At 41.2% G+C, this 19,828-nt stretch overlaps 1 protein-coding gene across 13 annotated transcripts in view; it reads left to right on the top strand.

The window, feature by feature from the left end:
- Nucleotides 1-15,106, top strand: part of LOC105380482 (serine/threonine-protein kinase tousled-like 2) — a 28,463-nt gene extending 13,357 nt beyond the window's left edge. For 9 of the 13 annotated variants that reach the window (XM_038117677.2, XM_038117674.2, XM_038117683.2 and 6 more), the window contains 13 exons: nucleotides 4,042-4,132; nucleotides 4,767-4,919; nucleotides 5,545-5,705; nucleotides 6,476-6,565; nucleotides 7,414-7,554; nucleotides 8,015-8,220; nucleotides 9,167-9,437; nucleotides 9,873-10,024; nucleotides 11,359-11,502; nucleotides 12,164-12,311; nucleotides 13,079-13,329; nucleotides 13,593-13,812; nucleotides 14,500-15,106. In XM_038117677.2, coding sequence (XP_037973605.1) covers nucleotides 4,042-4,132; nucleotides 4,767-4,919; nucleotides 5,545-5,705; nucleotides 6,476-6,565; nucleotides 7,414-7,554; nucleotides 8,015-8,220; nucleotides 9,167-9,437; nucleotides 9,873-10,024; nucleotides 11,359-11,502; nucleotides 12,164-12,311; nucleotides 13,079-13,329; nucleotides 13,593-13,812; nucleotides 14,500-14,703 — 2,232 coding nt within the window. In that variant the 3' untranslated portion in view covers nucleotides 14,704-15,106. The other 4 variants (XM_038117681.2, XM_038117682.2, XM_038117684.2 and 1 more) reach the window with 4 other exon arrangements.
- Nucleotides 15,107-19,828: the final 4,722 nt, after the last annotated feature.

Below are 19,828 nucleotides of genomic sequence, written 5' to 3'. Positions count from 1 at the left end.
GAAATAGGTATAACATGAAACACATCGACCCGCTCCGCCTCGCCTACATTGTGCCGTCAAACCTCATTCCACCGTTTAGCCGCCCGGTTCCGCAGTTATTTTTACACAAGCCGATCTTTAGCACCGGTCGTCACCGCACTCAACGTAATGAAATCTACAACGCACGGTCGCACACACAAATAAAAAACAATTCACTTCATCTGCATCACGTTCCAATGTGGGATGCCGCCGTGATCGGTAGCGAAGCGTAGTCGTAGTTGTGGAGCGGGAGCATACGTCCGCCGTGCAGCGCTGCCGCGAAGGCAATGAACGGGCCGGCGGCGGCGGCGGTGGCAGCTATCAGCTGAGCGTCACGCACACCGCCCGCCGCCGCGACATTGCAAGGTCCGCCACTCCGCCCGCCCCGCCGGCCGCCGCGCCGCCTTGCCTGACCCACTGCGCCGCCACCGCCACACTCTCCCTCCGCATATACCATGCCATGCCGCATAAATAAATACTTCAGCCACTTTTTACTTATTAACAGCTCCCCTAATTTATTTATTTTCGTATCTTGTGTATTATTATGAGATTGAGATTATGAATGGAGAAGCTGTTGATAGTTTTTTCCGGTCTTCGGTGAAGTTTTGTTTCATTTTTGTGTGATTTTAATTCTGTATTGGATAAGAAAAGTTGAGTCGACAAAGGTCTTATTTATCTATAGGACTGTTGGTGGCATGTTGCAAAAAATACATTTTCTAACTTGAACTAACTATCTACGGTTTGAAAGTTGGCATTGCTTGGTTGCCAATTCGTGCACTATGTTATACGGATAGCTATACAGATACTCACCAAACCGATCACCTCTTTAGCCACAACGTTTTATTATGGCATCTACCTGCGAACCTTAAAATCGTTTATTAGTCACTCATCATTGCTCCGTCATGATGTCATATACCGACAGAGTTGGAGCATTGACTCAGATAATATCGGAGTAGATTTTTAAAATAAAATTAATTCAATCTCATTTGACAATTAAATATAGAGGTTGAATGATGAATTGGATCTTTAAGTACTTAGAAATTATCCTCAAGAACAATGATAAAACAAATGAAACGGGCATAAACGCACGCATCCACGCATTGCAGCTAGCTTCCACCGAGTTCGGCGGTCGCTCGTCGTCGGACTTGAAATAATCAATATTGCAGGCTCGAGTTGGAATCCCGTGGCGCCTGCTGCACACTTGCGGCCGAAGTTGCGCCGAGCCCGCCCCCTGTCCCCGGGCCCTGCACCCTCGCACTAGAAAATTGGGTTAAACAGCACACCGTTGCACGGCGCACCGGAAGAGGGGATTTCGGGATTCGGGCGTTTGCGGAACTGCGCTGCCACAATAAATGTGGGACAGAGATGTGACTGAGTATTGATTGTCTATTACATCGAGACGCAGTTTCCTCGGGAGTGGCGTAGTATACACGTAGGTATTTTATGTCGATGTATTAACCTAGCCTTTCCGATATGTATGTGTAGGAACTTGATTAATAACGCTTACTTCTCCATATATGCAATCTGGCACACCACAATTGTTGGAAACATTATCTCCCAAATATGTTCCGTCTTGGTGTAACTAGAGGGCTCAGAATTTCATAATGGAATTAAGCTTTAAAACTTTTGTCTCTTATGCATAATTTAGTATTTTTGCGTAAGAGACAAATCTGGTGGTCGGCCAGGCGGTGGCGGTAGGTAGGTAGGGATGTGATCAATAACCGCGATGTTGTTAGCGCCCGGCTGGCATTGGCCTGCTTTGAGACGGTAGGGGACGACATGCTATCATGTGCCTCCCTCCGGACGCCCTCTTGGGCCCCTCTGACCTCGCTCCTGCTTCAAACGGGGAGAAACAAAACGGCTTCAAACAAGTTTTTATCCGTCTTGAAATTCTTGGAAGTATTTTTATCACAAATGTTAAACAATATTGAAGTCCTATCGACGACGGGCGTGTGGTGTGAGACCTTGTATGTGTGCTCGATCTAGGCATTACATTCGTAGGTTGCCACCTCGCTAACTTTCCATTCGTCTGAAGTAAGGTGCGCTAAAAATAGACGCGACAATAAGCGCTGCGCAGGCAAATAATTAAATTGTTGATTTGTAAATGCGAAGCTACACTTGAGTTGCTTTTATAAATCTGTAAACTATTGTTGTTGCGATGTGTATGATTGGTAGTAGTAACAAAACGACTTTGTTTGTCACATCTATATGTACAACTACAATAGCTTCAGAGAGCCTTTGTTTGCTCTGTATAATAATGTTTTTATCACGTGATGGTTCACTTAAATGTTCCTTATCTCTTGGCTATTTATTGATTGCCTAATCTAAGCCCCTATCTCTGTGCAAACCTTACTTTGAATATGTAATGTGTACTTTTGAACATTGTTATTGGGCGTTGTCTGCTTTAGCTGAGGGAAAGAGGCACTCCGGGGAGAGCCGAACGTAGCAACACCCAGGTCACAGCTGACATTACCATATTTATAATAAATAATGAAAACAAGATAAGCTGAGTTTATCGGAACAACTTCTCAATCAATCCTGTGAGTTACAATTTGCCTTGAAACACATAAAAACAAATAAAATATACCTATCATGGTTGTGTCAGTCACTGTTGATGCTCTGCAACATGCATTTCTGCAAATCAAAATTTAGAATCATTCGGCCACTTGAGAAATATAAATGAAAAGTGCACAGCGTGGATCGAATTCTGCTCTTTGCTGACAAAACCGGATTGTGCAAGCTTGCGAGAATGAAGGAATGCGCGAAGAAATGTAAAAGAGGGACGAGAAGAGGGGATTTAAACTGTACTTAAAGCTAACTATAGCTACCCTGCTTGATGTTAGGAGAGGCATGTTGCCATTGCCACAAACTTAACAAGTAGAAGAAGGGTTATACAAGGGACTCAATCTAAAATGAGCCTTTACTTCTAACATCTTTGATATCACTGGTAGCCAGAATTGAATATAAATTATTCAGTGTAGTCTCGCTTTGCTTACACAAGCTCCTCAGCTCATTGCACGTTGGGCATGTATGTGAATATGTCTGTCCGGGTCGGTCGAACACTCGTACATGGAGGCAGGTAGTGGAGTGTACATATGTGGAAGTGGGTAGATAGGCATATCGCGGCGGAGAGTCGCCTACGTAACACGTTCACTAAGCAGTTTGTTGTGGGGCACGAGCGCCGCGCCGGTATCACGTTCTCGTCCGCCGCAGGTCGGTGGCTCCCCCCCGCCCCGCGCCCCCGCGCCTCTCCGCCACCTCCACCTCGGCATTATCGCTGTGAATCGCTCAATTTTATACGATTACTTACTTGCTACTACGCGGTTACCAGGCATTGGCTTCTCGCTCCTCCATGCTAAGTGCAATGTTATAAAACAATCTGTCGACGAAAATGGTAATGCGCGCGTTTATGATGAATTTTGTGTTCTCCTAGGTAGGTTATCTAATAATCTACGGGCTAAGCAACTAATTGCATTAATAAATAGCAAAAGTGATCGACACAAAGCGATTGTGCGTCAGGCTGTTGACCTCTAATCGGCTTGTCTTGAATGAGGCGGTCATTTTCTGCCGTTACATAGCTGGATCAATACCTATTATTTACAAATTAATCTTAAATAGACTATTTTTCTGATTACTTACGTACATAAATATTTCTGGCCTTGATATCCTTGTAAAATGGCGCCTGCCGGTATTATTATTACTCGGTAATACATTCGAAGCGAAGTTCGTGCGGTTCCCCGCCCCCCGCGCCTGCCCCTCCCCCGCGGATGCGTGTCCGTCCGTTCCGTTGGTTGCTCGGATTGGTCGGATTGTCGCGAAGCGTTTTACGACTACTTGTCAAACTGTTGTTGAGGTTATTTATAACAAACTAGTCAAAATACATTGTAATTTTTATTGATAAACACTTATTATACCATGTGATAAGTGAGTTTAAGATATCTCGCGTCGAGAAACAGTGTTGTTGTGAGTGAAATTAAGTAAAAGTGAACGAATCATATGTAAAGACGCCATCTTTCTTTACAGATGTCAGCTGGGTCACAAATTCAGATGGCACCACAAACTACTGTCAACACGGGGCAGCCAGTTCACAGCCAAGACTCCAATATGAGCACAGGTAAATGGTGATTTAGTGCTGACTGTGCAGTGAAGTATTGTGATGTGTTTAGTGCCACAAGTGTTTACTAAACTCTGCCGGGTCGCGCGGTGGTTACTGACCCCGCATCTCGCGAGAACCTACTTAATCCTGTGGATTTGTTATGTACTGTGATCTCAGGAAGGATTGTGACGTCACACGTTTAAGTATAATGCCGCATAGGTTGTGTGAAAGTGGCGACTTTACTGTGGAGGACTCTATGCGACCATGCACGACAGTAAGAGCGGACAGATAATACACCGCGTAGGCCTGCTCAGCTCCTTGTCTCAAAGTGAGTTCGCCACTACCTACTCTCATTGTTGTGTTATTTAATACAGTTAAGTGAATGTGCCATGCTCAGGTATAAACCAGAAAAGGTATTCATTGTTATGAAAACAAAAGCATTTCTTTGAATAGAATAATTGTGTCATAGTTTTTGGTGCAAAGCATAACAATTAGGCTTAATAATTAAGTGCTTTTGTGAACTTAACAAGACACCTTGCCTTCCACTTTAAGATGGCCTGTAAAAAAGTTTCACATATTTGTGTAGTGGCTATTTTAAATTTGGTGTTTTAAAATTTTATAGCCAGGCTAATGGTGGCTGTTACTGTTGTAGGGTCGTCACACAGTGATAAAGAAGTGGACACCCTGACTCCGGAGAAGTCTGGTGCCATGCGAGGCTCCACCATCGCTCCCGGGGGAGCCCTGGTGCCCCCTAGTGGGGCCACACCCACCATAGCAATGCCTGAAAGGAAAAGGAAACGGAAAGGTTAGTTCAATTATTTTTGCTTTAGTTTATTAATATTATCAACACTTATTATTTAGGCCCTTTTTCTTTATAAATCTAGTCAAAAAATAAATTTGAATTGGCCCTGTAACATTATCTACATTACTGCAACTTTGAGATTAGCCCAGTTACAAAAATTCAGTAGTAGTTCTTAGGGTTCAACATTTGCTATGCAGAAGGTTCAGCACAGTGATCCTATGTTGTGGAGAGTGACATCTCCAAGTAAAATAATTAGTGAGCATGAACTAATTGACTTGTTTCGCTGATCCTTTCACAATTGTGATAAGCCCTGCTCCAGCTTTAGTGTTTGTCACCAACTCTCAAAGAATAAGTCAACAGCTGTTGGCTCTGTATCTTATACAACTAGAAAGAGTGAAGCATTTGCCGAGCAGCATACTTACAAAAACAAGACACTTATGCTAAGTTGCAGAAAGGAACTATAATTTAATTTAGTTATATTGCTGCCTTGCTATGACAGTATATAAGCAGAAAGAGGCAGACATTGTTTCAATGCTAACATTAGCTTAAAGGTCCTTCTGCAACTAGGCATTGATAATATAAAAACTAAGTACAATTCAATAATCATGCTATCTGTCACCTGCTCCAGGTGAAGAAGGCGTCGGCGGCGGGGGAGGGGGCGGCGGCAAGCAGCGCCACAACTCCTCAGACAAGAACATCCGGGAGTACTTCTCCAAGCACCCCGGCTCCAGCCCCGTGCGGCTCGCAGGGGCCAAGTCTCCGTCGCCGCAAGGCGCCAACTATCCAATGGTGAGTTGAGAGAAGTTTACTTGCTTTCAGATAAAACAGATTGATGAGTGTCAAATGCTGTGAACGCCAAAGCACGACGAGTTGTCTAGCTAGACCACCGAGCGCCATACAATACAATGTTGTCGGAGCAATGCTGACTTGCCGCGAATGCGGTCGCACATTCTCAAATAAGTTTGGCTGCAATAGCCATCAGAGAGCAAACGAGAGAAGCTCGCAGTTATATACGTTGACCGAACATGGTCTGGAGAGATCATGATGACTCCTGATGATCAGACTATCTACTTCCAATATCGCTTCTTATATTAACTCTGCTTTATAGTTATGTATCATACAGACTGGAAGAAGACAAATAGCAGATAGAATATTCAAATTACTGTTTTGGATCAGACTCATGTTTGATATAGTCTCGTTTCTGTAAGAATTTCTATTCTAAAGATAAATTATAATCATAACATGTGCAGCAGAGTGTGTGAAATGCTATCAGTTATGATGTTAATAAATACGACTGTGATAGCAATAATCTCGAATCCGCAAGATTATCTGTGAAGCTAAGAATGTGCTAATAGGTTGTCGACCCAAATTGTCGCATTCATTTGTTGCAATGAATTTATCCGTTTTATCCAGAATCTAGGTGTTATTAACTTATAGTGCCCTAGTGGTACAAAGGGCCTGTACTCAACAACCACCCTGGCTTCTGTCCAGCCTAGCTCTTGTGCTGTACGATCTAGATATAACAAAGCAATAATATTGTTTATGTGTAAATATTCCAGTACCCACCGTCACCGTCGTCGCTACCGCCGGCGGGGGCCGACTTCTTACGTTCCTCCATGCAGCAGCGACCACACTCTTCTGTTAAACAGGTACATTCATCATCAATACAATCATAATATATACACGAGACAGCCTAAACTTAGGTACTACAATAGGTTGTGTGCAAGCAACTGACTAGATTGTGAAGATTTGTCGAAAACAATGTGTGGCATAATGGATCGCGCACAAAGTGACGGGCTGCATCGCAAGAGTCGCTCCAATTATTTTAAAAGAACCATATATTGCACCTGCCCATTATAAATATAACGACTCTTTATTTTAGTTAATTATGAAGGGAATGATTCAAAGTTAAAATAATTTACCTTCCTCATAACATTTTAAATATTTGGTTCATCTTTGAACTGCATAATTTATTTACAATGTGAAATTGTTATAGGTATACAAATAATGACTTAGCGACATTACTGAGTTAGTCTCCCACTATCTTCGACCAACCATTGTGTTCGGTGCGCTTTCTCTTTTTTCGCGGTCGTTATTTGTCTATTTGTTCATGATTGTATTCGTTTAGATGTCTTTACTAAATCTATTCTACAGACGCGTTTATACAATCATTGATCGATCTGTCAGAGAATAAAGATTTCTTAGCGCCACATACACTGACCACATGTCAAAGTGTCCATCAAACAAACAGAAAGTGATAGTTTCATCTTACGGTAGATTTTAGGACCCCTGCCATCTATAGAACCATGTTATACTGGTACACAAGGTACTAAACTTAAAATCCATGACCTGCGCAATAATGAGGAAAAAGTTTCAAGTATTGAAACTACAACAGGGGAGATAACCGACTCACTTGTGTCATTTTCCCGTATATAGGAAACTGTATTTTTATACAAAGGACTTGTATCTAATCTTTGTATACTTATTTGTTTTTCAGGTTCAAACAGAACTGACATGTCAGAGGATACAAGAGTTAGAAACTCAAGCGTCTTCAGACCTAGAAATAAGAAATAATAGAATAGATGAATTAACAAGGAATAATGAAGAACTGAAACATCAAGTGCAAGCGCAAAGCAAGGTTTGTTTTACCTTCTATATTTTACACCATACACATTCAACCCATTTTTAAAAATACATGTGAAAGTTAATTTTAACTTTATTAAAGACACCGAGATATATTTAAAAAAAGAATCGAACATTTCAAGCATGTTTTGGTAATATTTAGTCTTGAAAAAATAAGATAAGCATTTAAAATAAAATTTTATAAACAATACCTGCATAGTTCATGACGTTTTTGGAGCTGATGTAGCACTACCTATGTATCTAAGGGCTGATTTTTCAATTGTCAGATAAAAGTTATCTGAGGAATAATGTTGATGCTGTCGCGACTGAATCTTTGTATGAGACAGTGACAGCAACAATTTTATTTCTCAGATAACATATTTATCTGAGTATTTAAAAAATATCCCTAAATAATACAAGTAATATAACTTTGTAAGAAACACGTACATCAAGCTGACCACAAACACCGCCAACAGGTAATAGAGCAGCACAAGTCGCACATCAACAAGTGCATAGACGTGGTGAAGAAGCTGCTGAACGAGAAGAGCACCATAGAGAAGAAGGAGGCCCGGCAGCGCTGCATGCAGAACCGGCTGCGGCTCGGCCAGTTCGTGACGCAGCGCGTCGGCGCCACGTTCCAGGAGAACTGGACCGACGGATACGCCTTCCAGGAGCTAACCAGGTCAGCGTTGTGTGCTTGTTTTCCCAGTAGTTCAGCAAATTATTGCCTTTGAAGCGGAAAGCTATAGATCGCATCCAGTGGCGGGCTTTGGGAGAGGCCTACGTCCAGCAGTGGACTGCTATAGACTGATGATGACGGTGAAGCGGGATGGCCAGCGATGCAACACTGTGCCGTCCGCTGTTCTAAATAAATAATTTTGTATGTACGATGCTGCCCCGCCGGCTGTGTGCCTTGGACCTTTAGAGCTGGGCTAGTGAAATATCATAATTAAAAATGGATAGTAGGTACTTACATAAATTTACTGGACTGATGGATATATATATATATATATATATATAACAGGAGCTTACCAAGTCAGGGTTGCTCTATAACTGTATTTTACAACACTGAATATATGATTGTATATTGTGCATAGGGTTTGTAGAAAGAACGTGTGAACGGATAAAGTGTTAGATACTGATACCATTAACATATCAGCTACCTAAGCGCGAATCTGTCCGAGACCCCATGATTTCCTGGAGTAGAAGAGCTAAAATATGCAATTTTCCTCTCATTTTCTGGTGAACTGTCCCTCAGTGTATCTATGTATTCGCAACAATAATTTACTGTGCATTCATTGCTCCAATAATCTTTTGAAATTCATGCTCAGAGGATAAAAAACTTGCCTGCACAATTTTATTCAATGCCTGTCAGTTACGCCCCATTGATTGTTATACGTACTAATAAATTTAATAAAGTCATTATACAACCCGCAATCACCAATTTCCATAATTCGCATTATTTATACTAAAACTTTTTTATAGCATACATATTAGGTAGGTACTAGTCATATTAGGCATGTCTGATGGCCGAAGAAAACCTGAATCTTGCTTTACTGTCATTTCATATGAAAAAAAAAACTGACAATAAAAGCAACATCCACCTAAACCCCAACCTCACTCCACAGGCGGCAAGAAGAGATCACGGCGGAAAAAGAAGAAATAGACAGGCAGAAGAAGCTGCTCTTCAAGAAGCGGCCTTCCAACAACGAGGGCGGCGGGGGGCGCGGCAAGCGGGCCAACAGCGCCTCGGTGGCGGCCCCCGCGGCCCCCGCGACCCCCACCACCCCCGGCGCGCAGCCGCTGCACAACGGCACCGAGCCCCCCACCTTCCTCAAGCCGGACCCGCTGCCGAGCATGACGTGGCAGGAGTATTATGAGGCTGATGAGATACTCAAGGTGGGTTTGGATTTTTGCTGTGTTTGCAGTTTGTTGTTGTCTGATTTCGGCCTTCGAGATCATATCATTTGACAATACCAGGGCTGAGGTTAATTAAATTACGTAACTATAAGTTTATTGGAAATGACCGAAAAAATGGTGCAGCAATCCACTTTTCAACAAATTAGCTTATCGCAAGGTGTTGATGTTTTGTCAGAATCGATCAGATCAGCTTTGCGATTACTGTATAATGTAAGGCAGCGGCCATCACGCTGATATCTATCAGTAAACGGGTGCTAATGAACCATTCCACTATTTCTCGTAACTTACCGTGTTTCTACCATTGCAACTCTATCTCATAACTTACAATTTGTCTCTCATTGGGCTCTATCTCATAACTTACAATTTGTATCTCATTGCGGCTCTTTCTCACAACTCACCCTCTTCCCTCCACAGCTCCGACAGAGCGCGCTGAAGAAGGAGGACGCGGACCTGCAGCTGGAGATGGAGAAGCTGGAGCGCGAGCGCAACCTGCACATCCGCGAGCTGAAGCGCATCCACAACGAGGACCAGAGCCGCTTCTCCGCGCACCCCGTGCTGTCTGACCGGTTAGTACATTGTGCCTTGACCTTAGTCAGGATGTTCCTTCTTGAGTGTTTGTCTGTAACAATAGCAATACTAATAACCGGTGCTTTCCGACCGGTCAGTATCATTACGAGAAGTCTCAATACCCTGGCCCGTTGTCAGGATGGGTGTGTTATTTCGCATGTTTTGCATTCTGACAGGACCTCTGACTTCTTGATAATAATTCGCAATCAGATTAGACAGCTACATTCAGAAATAACGCTATAGCAGAACTGCCGGATGTATAAAGTCTGGCTTTTTGGGCATAAGTGCAGTATATGTCGACCTTCAGTACATCACTCAAGGTCTATATGGTCAGCCAAGCTGTAAGTATGACGGTACGCTGTGACATCTTCGCTGAGGCAGCAGCAGGATTCGGTTGTAAATAATAAAGTCGTTAATCGTAGCGAGAGATAATCTCCCTACAATAAAATGCCCATATTAGGTAAAACATGTGAATCTACGTTGTAAAGTACGAATGCCATTTACATTATTGCATTCTCTGTTCGTTTGTATTGACGATAAAACGCAATGCTATACAAAGAGTCTCAACTCTCATTAAATTACTTTAAAATAAAACCAATAAAGCAGCTGTTGACTTTAAATTAAATAAAAGATGCAAAGGACAAATCAGCAGATAAAAATAAATGGTCACCAACTTCCTAATTGGCGAATACCATACTTGGTGAATCCTTGAACCTGATGCGGCGGTGAGTCAGCAATGCACCTCTTATCTGCCCGCTCAATGTAAACAAGTTTTAGTAACGCAAATTTTCCGTGAGGTCACTTTATTGTCTCCACATGCTTTATCTCCAAGCGATAAACAATTAGACCAAGGGTTTGTTTAATATGCCGGTGCTGTCGCCGTGAGCGCCGCGAAGGTATCAATATGTATCTGTGTATGGTTGTCGGGCTAAATATAGCTTGGTTTTCTCATAATGCGGCTTATACACGCCTTGTTTCTGTTGGTTAGCCAGATACTTATAAATTCCATTACATACTTCTATTCTTGCTTACTTATTCCAATCAATGTTAGCTAGTTTTACTATTTATCAATTTTTATGGTCCTCAGACTTGATAAATATACAATATTTTAATAATGAATTGTCATTATGGAAAAAGAAAGATTACTTAGTCAAATTAGCGTGTATGCGTACCTAAATGTATAAACAACAGGTTTATCTCTCGAGTAGGAGTCCTTGCACCCTTCAAATCGTAAATCAAAACTAATAACCCTTCTACTCATTTGACAGCCATCCAGCTCTACCATCCACCCCATTTCCCCCATACCCGTCTTCAACTCGCGCCATTGCCGCAGGTACCTACTTTTGATGCTGCTGGGCAAGGGCGGCTTCAGCGAGGTGCACAAGGCGTTCGACCTGCGCGAGCAGCGCTACACCGCCTGCAAGGTGCACCAGCTCAACAAGGACTGGAAGGAGGATAAGAAGGCCAATTATATCAAGTGAGTTTTGATGTTTGCTTTACTATAGTTTCATTCGAATAGAATTCGACAAAAAGTCAGACTAATGTATGACTTCAACCAATAAGATAAAGATAAAATACTCTTTATTGCACACAAAAAGAAACAGTTTCACAAACATAGAAAAGAAGCAGTACAATCGGCGGCCTTATTACTAAAAGTAATCTCTTCCAGACAACCACATAGATAGGAAATAGACAATATGAAATACTGACAAGAGTTGATCTCACGTAGGCATGTATCTATTGGTTCATGGTCAAAATGAAGAGTCACTATAATGCCTTAGTTTGACCTTTTGTCTAATGCTATTTGGGTTGAAATATAAATAGCCTGATTTATATTCCACAAGATTCGGGTCCAAATGAACGATTTCTTTCTAGAGTGTGATTTATTTAGCTTATTCTGTTATTAATTATCTTCAATGTATACAGGTTACAGAAATTATTGGATTTAGGGAATCAACCTTCAGGCATCCTCATCGATCTTATTATCCCAAATCAGGGGCACTGGGCACCAACATCCCTATCTATCGTTTCACTTTTCAAACTTAGCTTTGTTGGACTCAAACTCCTTCCTAAACGATGATGTAACACAAAATCTCCTCCCAAAAACACTCACTAAAACCAATTCCACTAATACCCAGACACGCGCTCCGGGAGTACAACATCCACAAGGCGCTGGACCACCCGCGCATCGTGAAGCTCTACGACGTGTTCGAGATCGACGGCAACTCCTTCTGCACCGTGCTCGAGTACTGCAACGGGCACGACCTCGACTTCTATTTGAAACAGGTGAGGAATATATTCGTTTGCAGGCGTTTGCCTGAGCTATCTCAAGCAGGCATGGGTTATGTTTTTTTACAGCCACTACTGGCTAGAGTTGAGAGCGTACAAGTTTATGGACATAAATAATACTCTGCGCCGTCGTCATCAACCTATAAACGCTACTGTTGATATGTTCATCGTAGTGATCAGGCTATAAACACCATATTCATCTCCCAAGGAATGCTCTGTCTAGGCCTTCTACATAAAAGTAGGTCTTCAGTCATTCAGAGGGCGATGAATATTTCATTATTATCTATACTCCCTATGATGATAGTGATATATGATTAATGTTCATAGTGTAAAGCTACAGCAGTCATAGATGCATACAAATTATGTTATGCAATGTAACATATTTAAGATGGTTTCCGGTTGCACTGTGCGGTGTAGATAAACATACATGAGCAATTCACATACGGAAACGTATTTTTATTATTTGATCGCCCGATAAGGCAGTTTCGCAACTGTTATTATAAATACTTTTATCAACTATAGAAAGCAATTGCAACATAGATTACGGTGTATAACAATAGTTAGGAAATTAATTGTGTGCAATATTATAAAATCTGAGTCACCAATAACTCAGTTCTCGTATACGATGGTTGCAAAAGAATGTTCAATGAACGATCATAGTCTAAAATGCAATACACCCTAAATTGCACACAAACACAAATTACGCACGAATCAAAAACTCCCATAGTGTCCTTATATTAATCCTCAAACCATCCCAATTCCAGCACAAGACGATCCCGGAGCGCGAGGCGCGTTCCATCGTGATGCAGGTGGTGTCGGCCCTCAAGTACCTGAACGAGATCAAGCCGCCGGTCATCCACTACGACCTGAAGCCGGGCAACATCTTGCTAACCGAGGGCAACGTCTGCGGCGAGATCAAGATCACGGACTTCGGCCTCTCGAAGGTCATGGACGAGGAGAATTATAACCCAGATCATGGGATGGATCTCACCAGCCAGGGCGCTGGCACTTATTGGTGAGTGGGTAAATGGAGCCGCCCTCTCTGTATTTATTACGTTTTGTTTTGCTGAAGTATTCCATGGCTTCTCTTTTGGAGAGAGAGATTTAAACTAGACTTTACTTTTAATAATGCTCTTAGCACATCCTATAAGATATCCTACCCTCAATTGAATGCCGCAATAATCACGCTAAATACAAAACATTCAGCTTCTTAGACATTTTATTTATCAACAAACACACTATCCACATCTCAAACTAACTCCTCAATCTTTCCCTCAGGTACCTACCCCCCGAGTGCTTCGTGGTCGGCAAGAACCCGCCAAAGATCAGCAGCAAGGTGGACGTGTGGAGCGTGGGCGTTATCTTCTACCAGTGCCTGTACGGCAAGAAGCCCTTCGGCCACAACCAGAGCCAGGCCACTATACTGGAGGAGAACACTATCCTGAAGGCCACGGAGGTGCAGTTCGCTAACAAGCCCACCGTCAGCAATGAGGCTAAGGTATGTTTGGTTTGTCTTTGGGTCTATCTGTGTCTTGTTTCTTGGTGTTGGATAATTGTTGTTATTGTTGATTTCAAAAAACAGACCCGTGGTTTAATGTACTCGTTAAAATCTATTGTTTATGAGTCTGAAAGTGTAATTTAACTGAAACAGATGTTAACTAATAGGTAATTAAATATATACCTATCTCAAAACAGGAAAAAGTTTCTTGGGTTCTAGATATTGGTATAATTATTTCGATTTATATGTGAGTAGTAATTTAGTATTTTACCATCCATACACGCAAGGTAAGGCTTTTCCATATGGACACACTTTTCTATCGGACAGCGGGGACAACTTTCACGAGTTTCACAAACCTGACTTTCTCTATGATTATCATTAGGTATAGGTAGGTACTAATTAACTGTGTCAGACTACTTATATATTATGTAGGTTCTAGCCTCTAGCTCAACAGGTTTTGTGATATTTATAGTACACGCCACACGGGGTGCCACTTGTATGCGTAGTGAAAAGAGATGACTGTGTGTGACTCAAATATTCATAACTATGTAAGAGAGATTATTCTTCTTTTGTTTATGTTTAATCATACTCTTTCGAAACTTATCCTTATTGCCAGGGATATTCGATCAGAGTGGAATATTTATAAATTGAGAATAATATTGTAATGTGATGTGCGTTATTTTGCAGAGCTTCATCCGCGCGTGCCTGGCGTACCGCAAGGAGGAGCGCATCGACGTGTTCGGGCTGGCGCGGCACGAGTACCTGCAGCCGCCCATGCCCAAGCCGCGGGGCGCGGGCGCGGGCGTGGGCGCCGCCGCCGGGCCCGCCGCCGCCGCCGGCCCCGCGCACGCCTTCAGCGCCGCCATGTTCGGCGCCGGCTCCTCGTCCTAGGAGCCGCCGCGCCGCCGCCGCCGCCCGCCGCCCCCCCCGCGCGCCCGCTAGCGGCCCGCGGCGCCCCCACAGTGCCACATGGACACAGTTTTATAATACGTGTGACGTCACCACGCACCGCACATCACATCGGTACCGAACTCGTTCGAGTCTTGTAATAGACGTACTTTTTAGTTTTGAACCTTTGTCAGTTTTAATAATCAGAGTTGTAAAATGAGTAAATATCATTTACAAATTAAAATTGTTTAAGATTATGCTTACTGTTGACTGTATTTATTGAGCGGGTGATAAAATGTGATTCTCCATTTATGAATGGGTTTATCCTTTTATCACTAGAGAGAAATCCTTGGGATTGCCCCTTGCATATTATATAAGTTATCCCTATTAAAAAAGTTGAAAATTATGTGTTATCTTTTCATTTCACTGATATGTTTATGACACAATAGTTTTACCATGTCTTATAGTGCGCGTCTTGCACCCCGAGGTAGGTATTTAGGAATATTTAGCCAAGAGGATCACATACATACAGACTAACCCCTTATTCATAAAAAAGTTATTGGACGGATTAGCTATTGAACTGTTTTGTCACTCTCTGTCAAAGAATAAATTGTTCTCTGTCAGAGAGGGACAGAACAGTTCAATAGTTAATCCGTTCAGTAACTTTTTTATGAATAAGGGGGTAACAATATACGTACTACGACTCATACCACTGACAGAGCTCTTATTTATGTCAAAATGCGGACAGTTTTTAACTTTGCTTTTGAATCTGAGTCTGTCTGACACACCATCTTGGTATGTTGTTAATCTAAGGTCTCATAATGTAACATGTACCCTACGACTTTTGGTAATTTATGGACAACTACACTCACGTGTTATAAATTGACTACGTGGAAGGACGCGTCTTCATTAGGTCTTCATGACATAAAATAAACTAGGTATGCAGAAATCAAATAATATTTTGCGGATTATCAAACGTCGTAAAAGTTATATTACGTTCAGCATACATATGTAGGTACATACTGAAGTTTACTATACCATGCAGCCCTTATCGTAGGTCAGTTTTTATGGTCTCATGGAATTAGGAATAGTGCAAACTATGTCACTATGTCTGTGTCCCTTCCCTTCTTCATTGCCCTTATATATGTACTACCTATGTATTCATAGTTTGCTATGTATACGCAAGGTTTTATTGTGTATAATGTTACTTGTTTTTATTATTGGAAATTAAATTTAGTACTTATTTGTTAATAACTCATTTATAAATTTCCCATGGTTGGTTTACAAATAAACTTAGTTCGTTGCCATTATCTTTCAGTTTCGTTAAATAGTGAGCAGCGGACACAGCTTACAACCTTTTTATTACAACAGAAGTATAAGGTGCTACAGTTGAAAAAATATTTTACTTATTACCGAACTACATGTTTATTACCCAAAATCTTTCCGAATTATCAAAAGTTCTAAAATAAGTCCTTCTGAATGAAGAGTGCTCGTGAGACTATTCCTTTTCTCACTGAATTGAGCGAAAGTGAAAGTACCCATTTAATATTATTAACAGTTTTTTCTCAAATAGGTATGTGTCACATTCATCGTGACAATTTTTGTATCTATATAATTATTTAATTTTAAACTTTAGTATTCTGATGTATTTAAAATTAGAATTATAACTTTTACTGTTGTTTAAAATTATACGTACCTATTGACATGTAAAGAATAATTACCAATAAATAAATCTAATCTAATCTAGGGTACCCACGTGTCACTAACGGTGTGCTCGATACAGCAGGCGAAATACCTTTAAACCTAATATAATATATGATTAAACGAACTTACCTAAGTGAAGTTCGATCAATATTATATGAGTGGTTTCATTTGAAGATATAAATAACTGTGTAGTACTTTGACCTGTTGGGCAACAATCGCACGTTTTAAATTCACTCGATTCTAATTCGATAACTACTTTTTTCCCATCACTACTACTCCCTACCCCCTGACCGCCCAGCTTGCTGTCCTCATTCTTTTAAAGTAAGTATATAACCTGAAATCGCGTGTCTGATTCAAAACTTTGAATGGGTTTTGGGTGGGAGGGTATTTATATCTTCAAATGAAACCACTCATATAATATTGATCGAACTTCACTTAGGTAAGTTCGTTTAATCATATATTATATTTCGTGGTTTCATTATCGATATAAATAACTGTGTAGATGTTCAGAGCCAAAGTTTTGATTCAGGTCATTTGTTAATAACTGCTAGTTTATTGCTAATGAAACACGAGATTCTAATTCATAATCACAATGTATTTATTTTTATAAATCACATAATTATCATCGGAGGTAGGCACATAGGTACATAAATCAAATATTTACAATACACCCTGAGGTAGGTAATAGTAAGTTCTTAATTACTAAAATTTTAGTTTTAGTTACTAGGTACATAATATATTTATATTATATTATATTAGTGCAAATTGAAACAGATATCAATCGTGATTAACTGGAACTATTATTGGGAATACAAACAGCTTTAGCAAAGTTGCTTTGTTCAAGCAGTGGTCGTTTATAATATTTTGCAAAGGTGGACGAGGACGCAGTCCAGCCAGCTGTTTTCCTGATGAGATCGAGAGAGAGGCCAGCGGAGTGCGCGGCGGACGTGGCGGCGTGGCGCGCGCTGTGCGCGCTGAACACCGCCGCGTCCACCCCGCTCTCCTGCAACACTTGCTTGATCCACCTGCTTATTGACTGTGCTGTGGCGTTCCTATGAGGGCGCTTCACAGTTATTAAGAGGTGGTCTGAACTTGTTGATCTCAGTTCCTTTGTGAAGGATATGTAATCAACAAGTGTCGTCGCTGGACAGATATCGAGATTATCATTAAAATATGGAAGGTACAGCACTGGTTGGTCGCGTCCTGGTCCTGATGTTTTAATTAAATCAACAATATTAATTTTAACACCGCTATCACTGATTATAATGTTACTCAACTTAATCAACGAAAATGTTTGTACCCTGTGAGCCGTACAAAGAGCTAATAAGCTTACTAATTTCTTAGTTAACTTCTCTAACGAAAGTTCTGTATGTGGAGTCCACTTGGATATGTGACTCAAGACTATTTGCGGATCCCAAGTGTTCGCATATTTTGGTAAGGAAGGTCTAGACCTAAATACACCTTTAATCAGTCTTTTTATAGATTTATCTTGGGAAATATCATTTCCTAGTAACAGAGACAATGCTGACCGAAAAGAGTTGATAGTGCCATAGGATGCACCGTTGTTATATTGATCAGTGAGAAATTTAATTATAATTGATGTCGAAGAATCAAATTTTTCATGATTATTTGTGTAACAGTATTGCCACCATTGATTAAAACAAACGCTATATTGTTTTAATGTGCTTTTTGACAAAGAAGCTATCATTAGGTCGATGGCCTCCGGTGGGCATCCGCGGCGAGAGAACGCGAGCCGGAGAGCAACGCCGCCCCCAGGGTAAGTGTCTGGTGCAGTGGGTGGCGCCGTCTGAAACGGGATGATAGCAGACTTGGGTTTGGATGCAAAATTACTATTTCAGACACTAAAATGTCCATTAATTTGGGATACCACGGTTGTCCTGGCCACATAGGAAATACGAGAATTCCCGTAGCTTCGTCGTGAATAATTTTCTGGATACAGTTCAAAATTAAGCAGAAAGGGGGGAACGCATAAAATAGCTTAGGCTGCCATGAGATTGTAAATGCATCTACGGCTACCGCATCGGGATCTTGATACCACGACACATAATCGCGACATTTGGCGTTAGTGCGAGAAGCGAACAAGTCTAACTCGGGTCTGCCGAGCTGTTGTACGATATACTCGAATGCGGAATTTGATAACTCCCATTCTACATCGGAATTTATCTTTCTCGATTCTTCGTCGGCTTCGACATTTTCCTTTGTGTTAATGTAGTAGGCGTGTAACCAAATATTTCGCTTTTCGCACCACTGCCATATGTCACGTGCAAGTGCATTCAAATGTGGGAATTGAATGCCACCCATTCGATTAATGTAGCTAATTGCCGTAGTGTTATCTACTCGAAGCAAGATAGAACAGCCGAATCGGTTTTTAGCAAAGCATTTTAAAGCAAAGAAAACTGATAGTAATTCAAGGTAATTTATGTGGTAGCCTAATTCTTCATCTTTCCAGCCCCCATTCACACGTGTGTCATTAGAATATGCCCCCCAGCCTGTGCGTGAGGCATCGGTGTATATAGTTAAATCAAAGCTAGGTTGTTTGATAGGGTTATTTACTATGAGCACATTATTGTTCCACCAATAAAGATCCTGCAAAATTGTAGGCGGGAGATCTACTTTCTGATCATACGACTTATACTTTTGCAGCAATAAATATTTTTCTCTTTCTAATATTTTGGTATACAACCAGCCGTATCGCATAGCTGGGCACGCTGACACAAGAGTACCAATTAGTTTGGAGAATTCGCGTATTGTAACAGTGGGCAGGCTTAGAAATTTTTGCACTAGTTGCAGAATTTTTTGTCGTTTATCTATAGGTAAGGACAATGTCATGTCTGTGGTGTTATATATGAAGCCCAGAAACTTACAGCTTTGTTGAGGTTGCAGGGAGCTTTTGTCATAATTTATTACAAAGCCAAGGCATTCTAATAATAATATGGTTTCTCGAACATTAGCAATGCACTCATTATAATTGCGACCTAGACACAGAAAATCGTCTAAATAATGGACAGATTTATATCCTTTTGATCGTAGATGGGTAACTACTTCCTTTGTTATCTTAGTGAAGCACCTAGGTGCTATGGCCAGCCCGTAGGGCATAGCGTTGAACTCATAGGTATACGGTTCGGCGGAGCCGGGTGGTATGTACTCAAAACGCAAGTATTTTCGATCTTCGACAGATATAGGAACAAGTAGGTATGATTCCTTGAGATCGATATTCGCCATGTACCAGTTTGGTTGAAGCAATTTGCAAGCAGTTCTAAAATCTTCCATTTTAAAATGATTTTTAGGTATAAACTTGTTTAAAGATTTTAAATTAAGAATAAATCTTTTGCTGCCGCTAGCCTTAAGTGCTAAGAAAGTTTTAGAAATATACTGATCAGGTATTGGTTCAACGTGAGATATA

Source organism: Plutella xylostella, chromosome 10 (genome assembly GCF_932276165.1).
Source record: "Plutella xylostella chromosome 10, ilPluXylo3.1, whole genome shotgun sequence".
Classification (NCBI taxonomy): Eukaryota; Metazoa; Arthropoda; class Insecta; order Lepidoptera; family Plutellidae; genus Plutella; species Plutella xylostella.
This window is presented reverse-complemented; position numbering and strand designations above follow the sequence as displayed.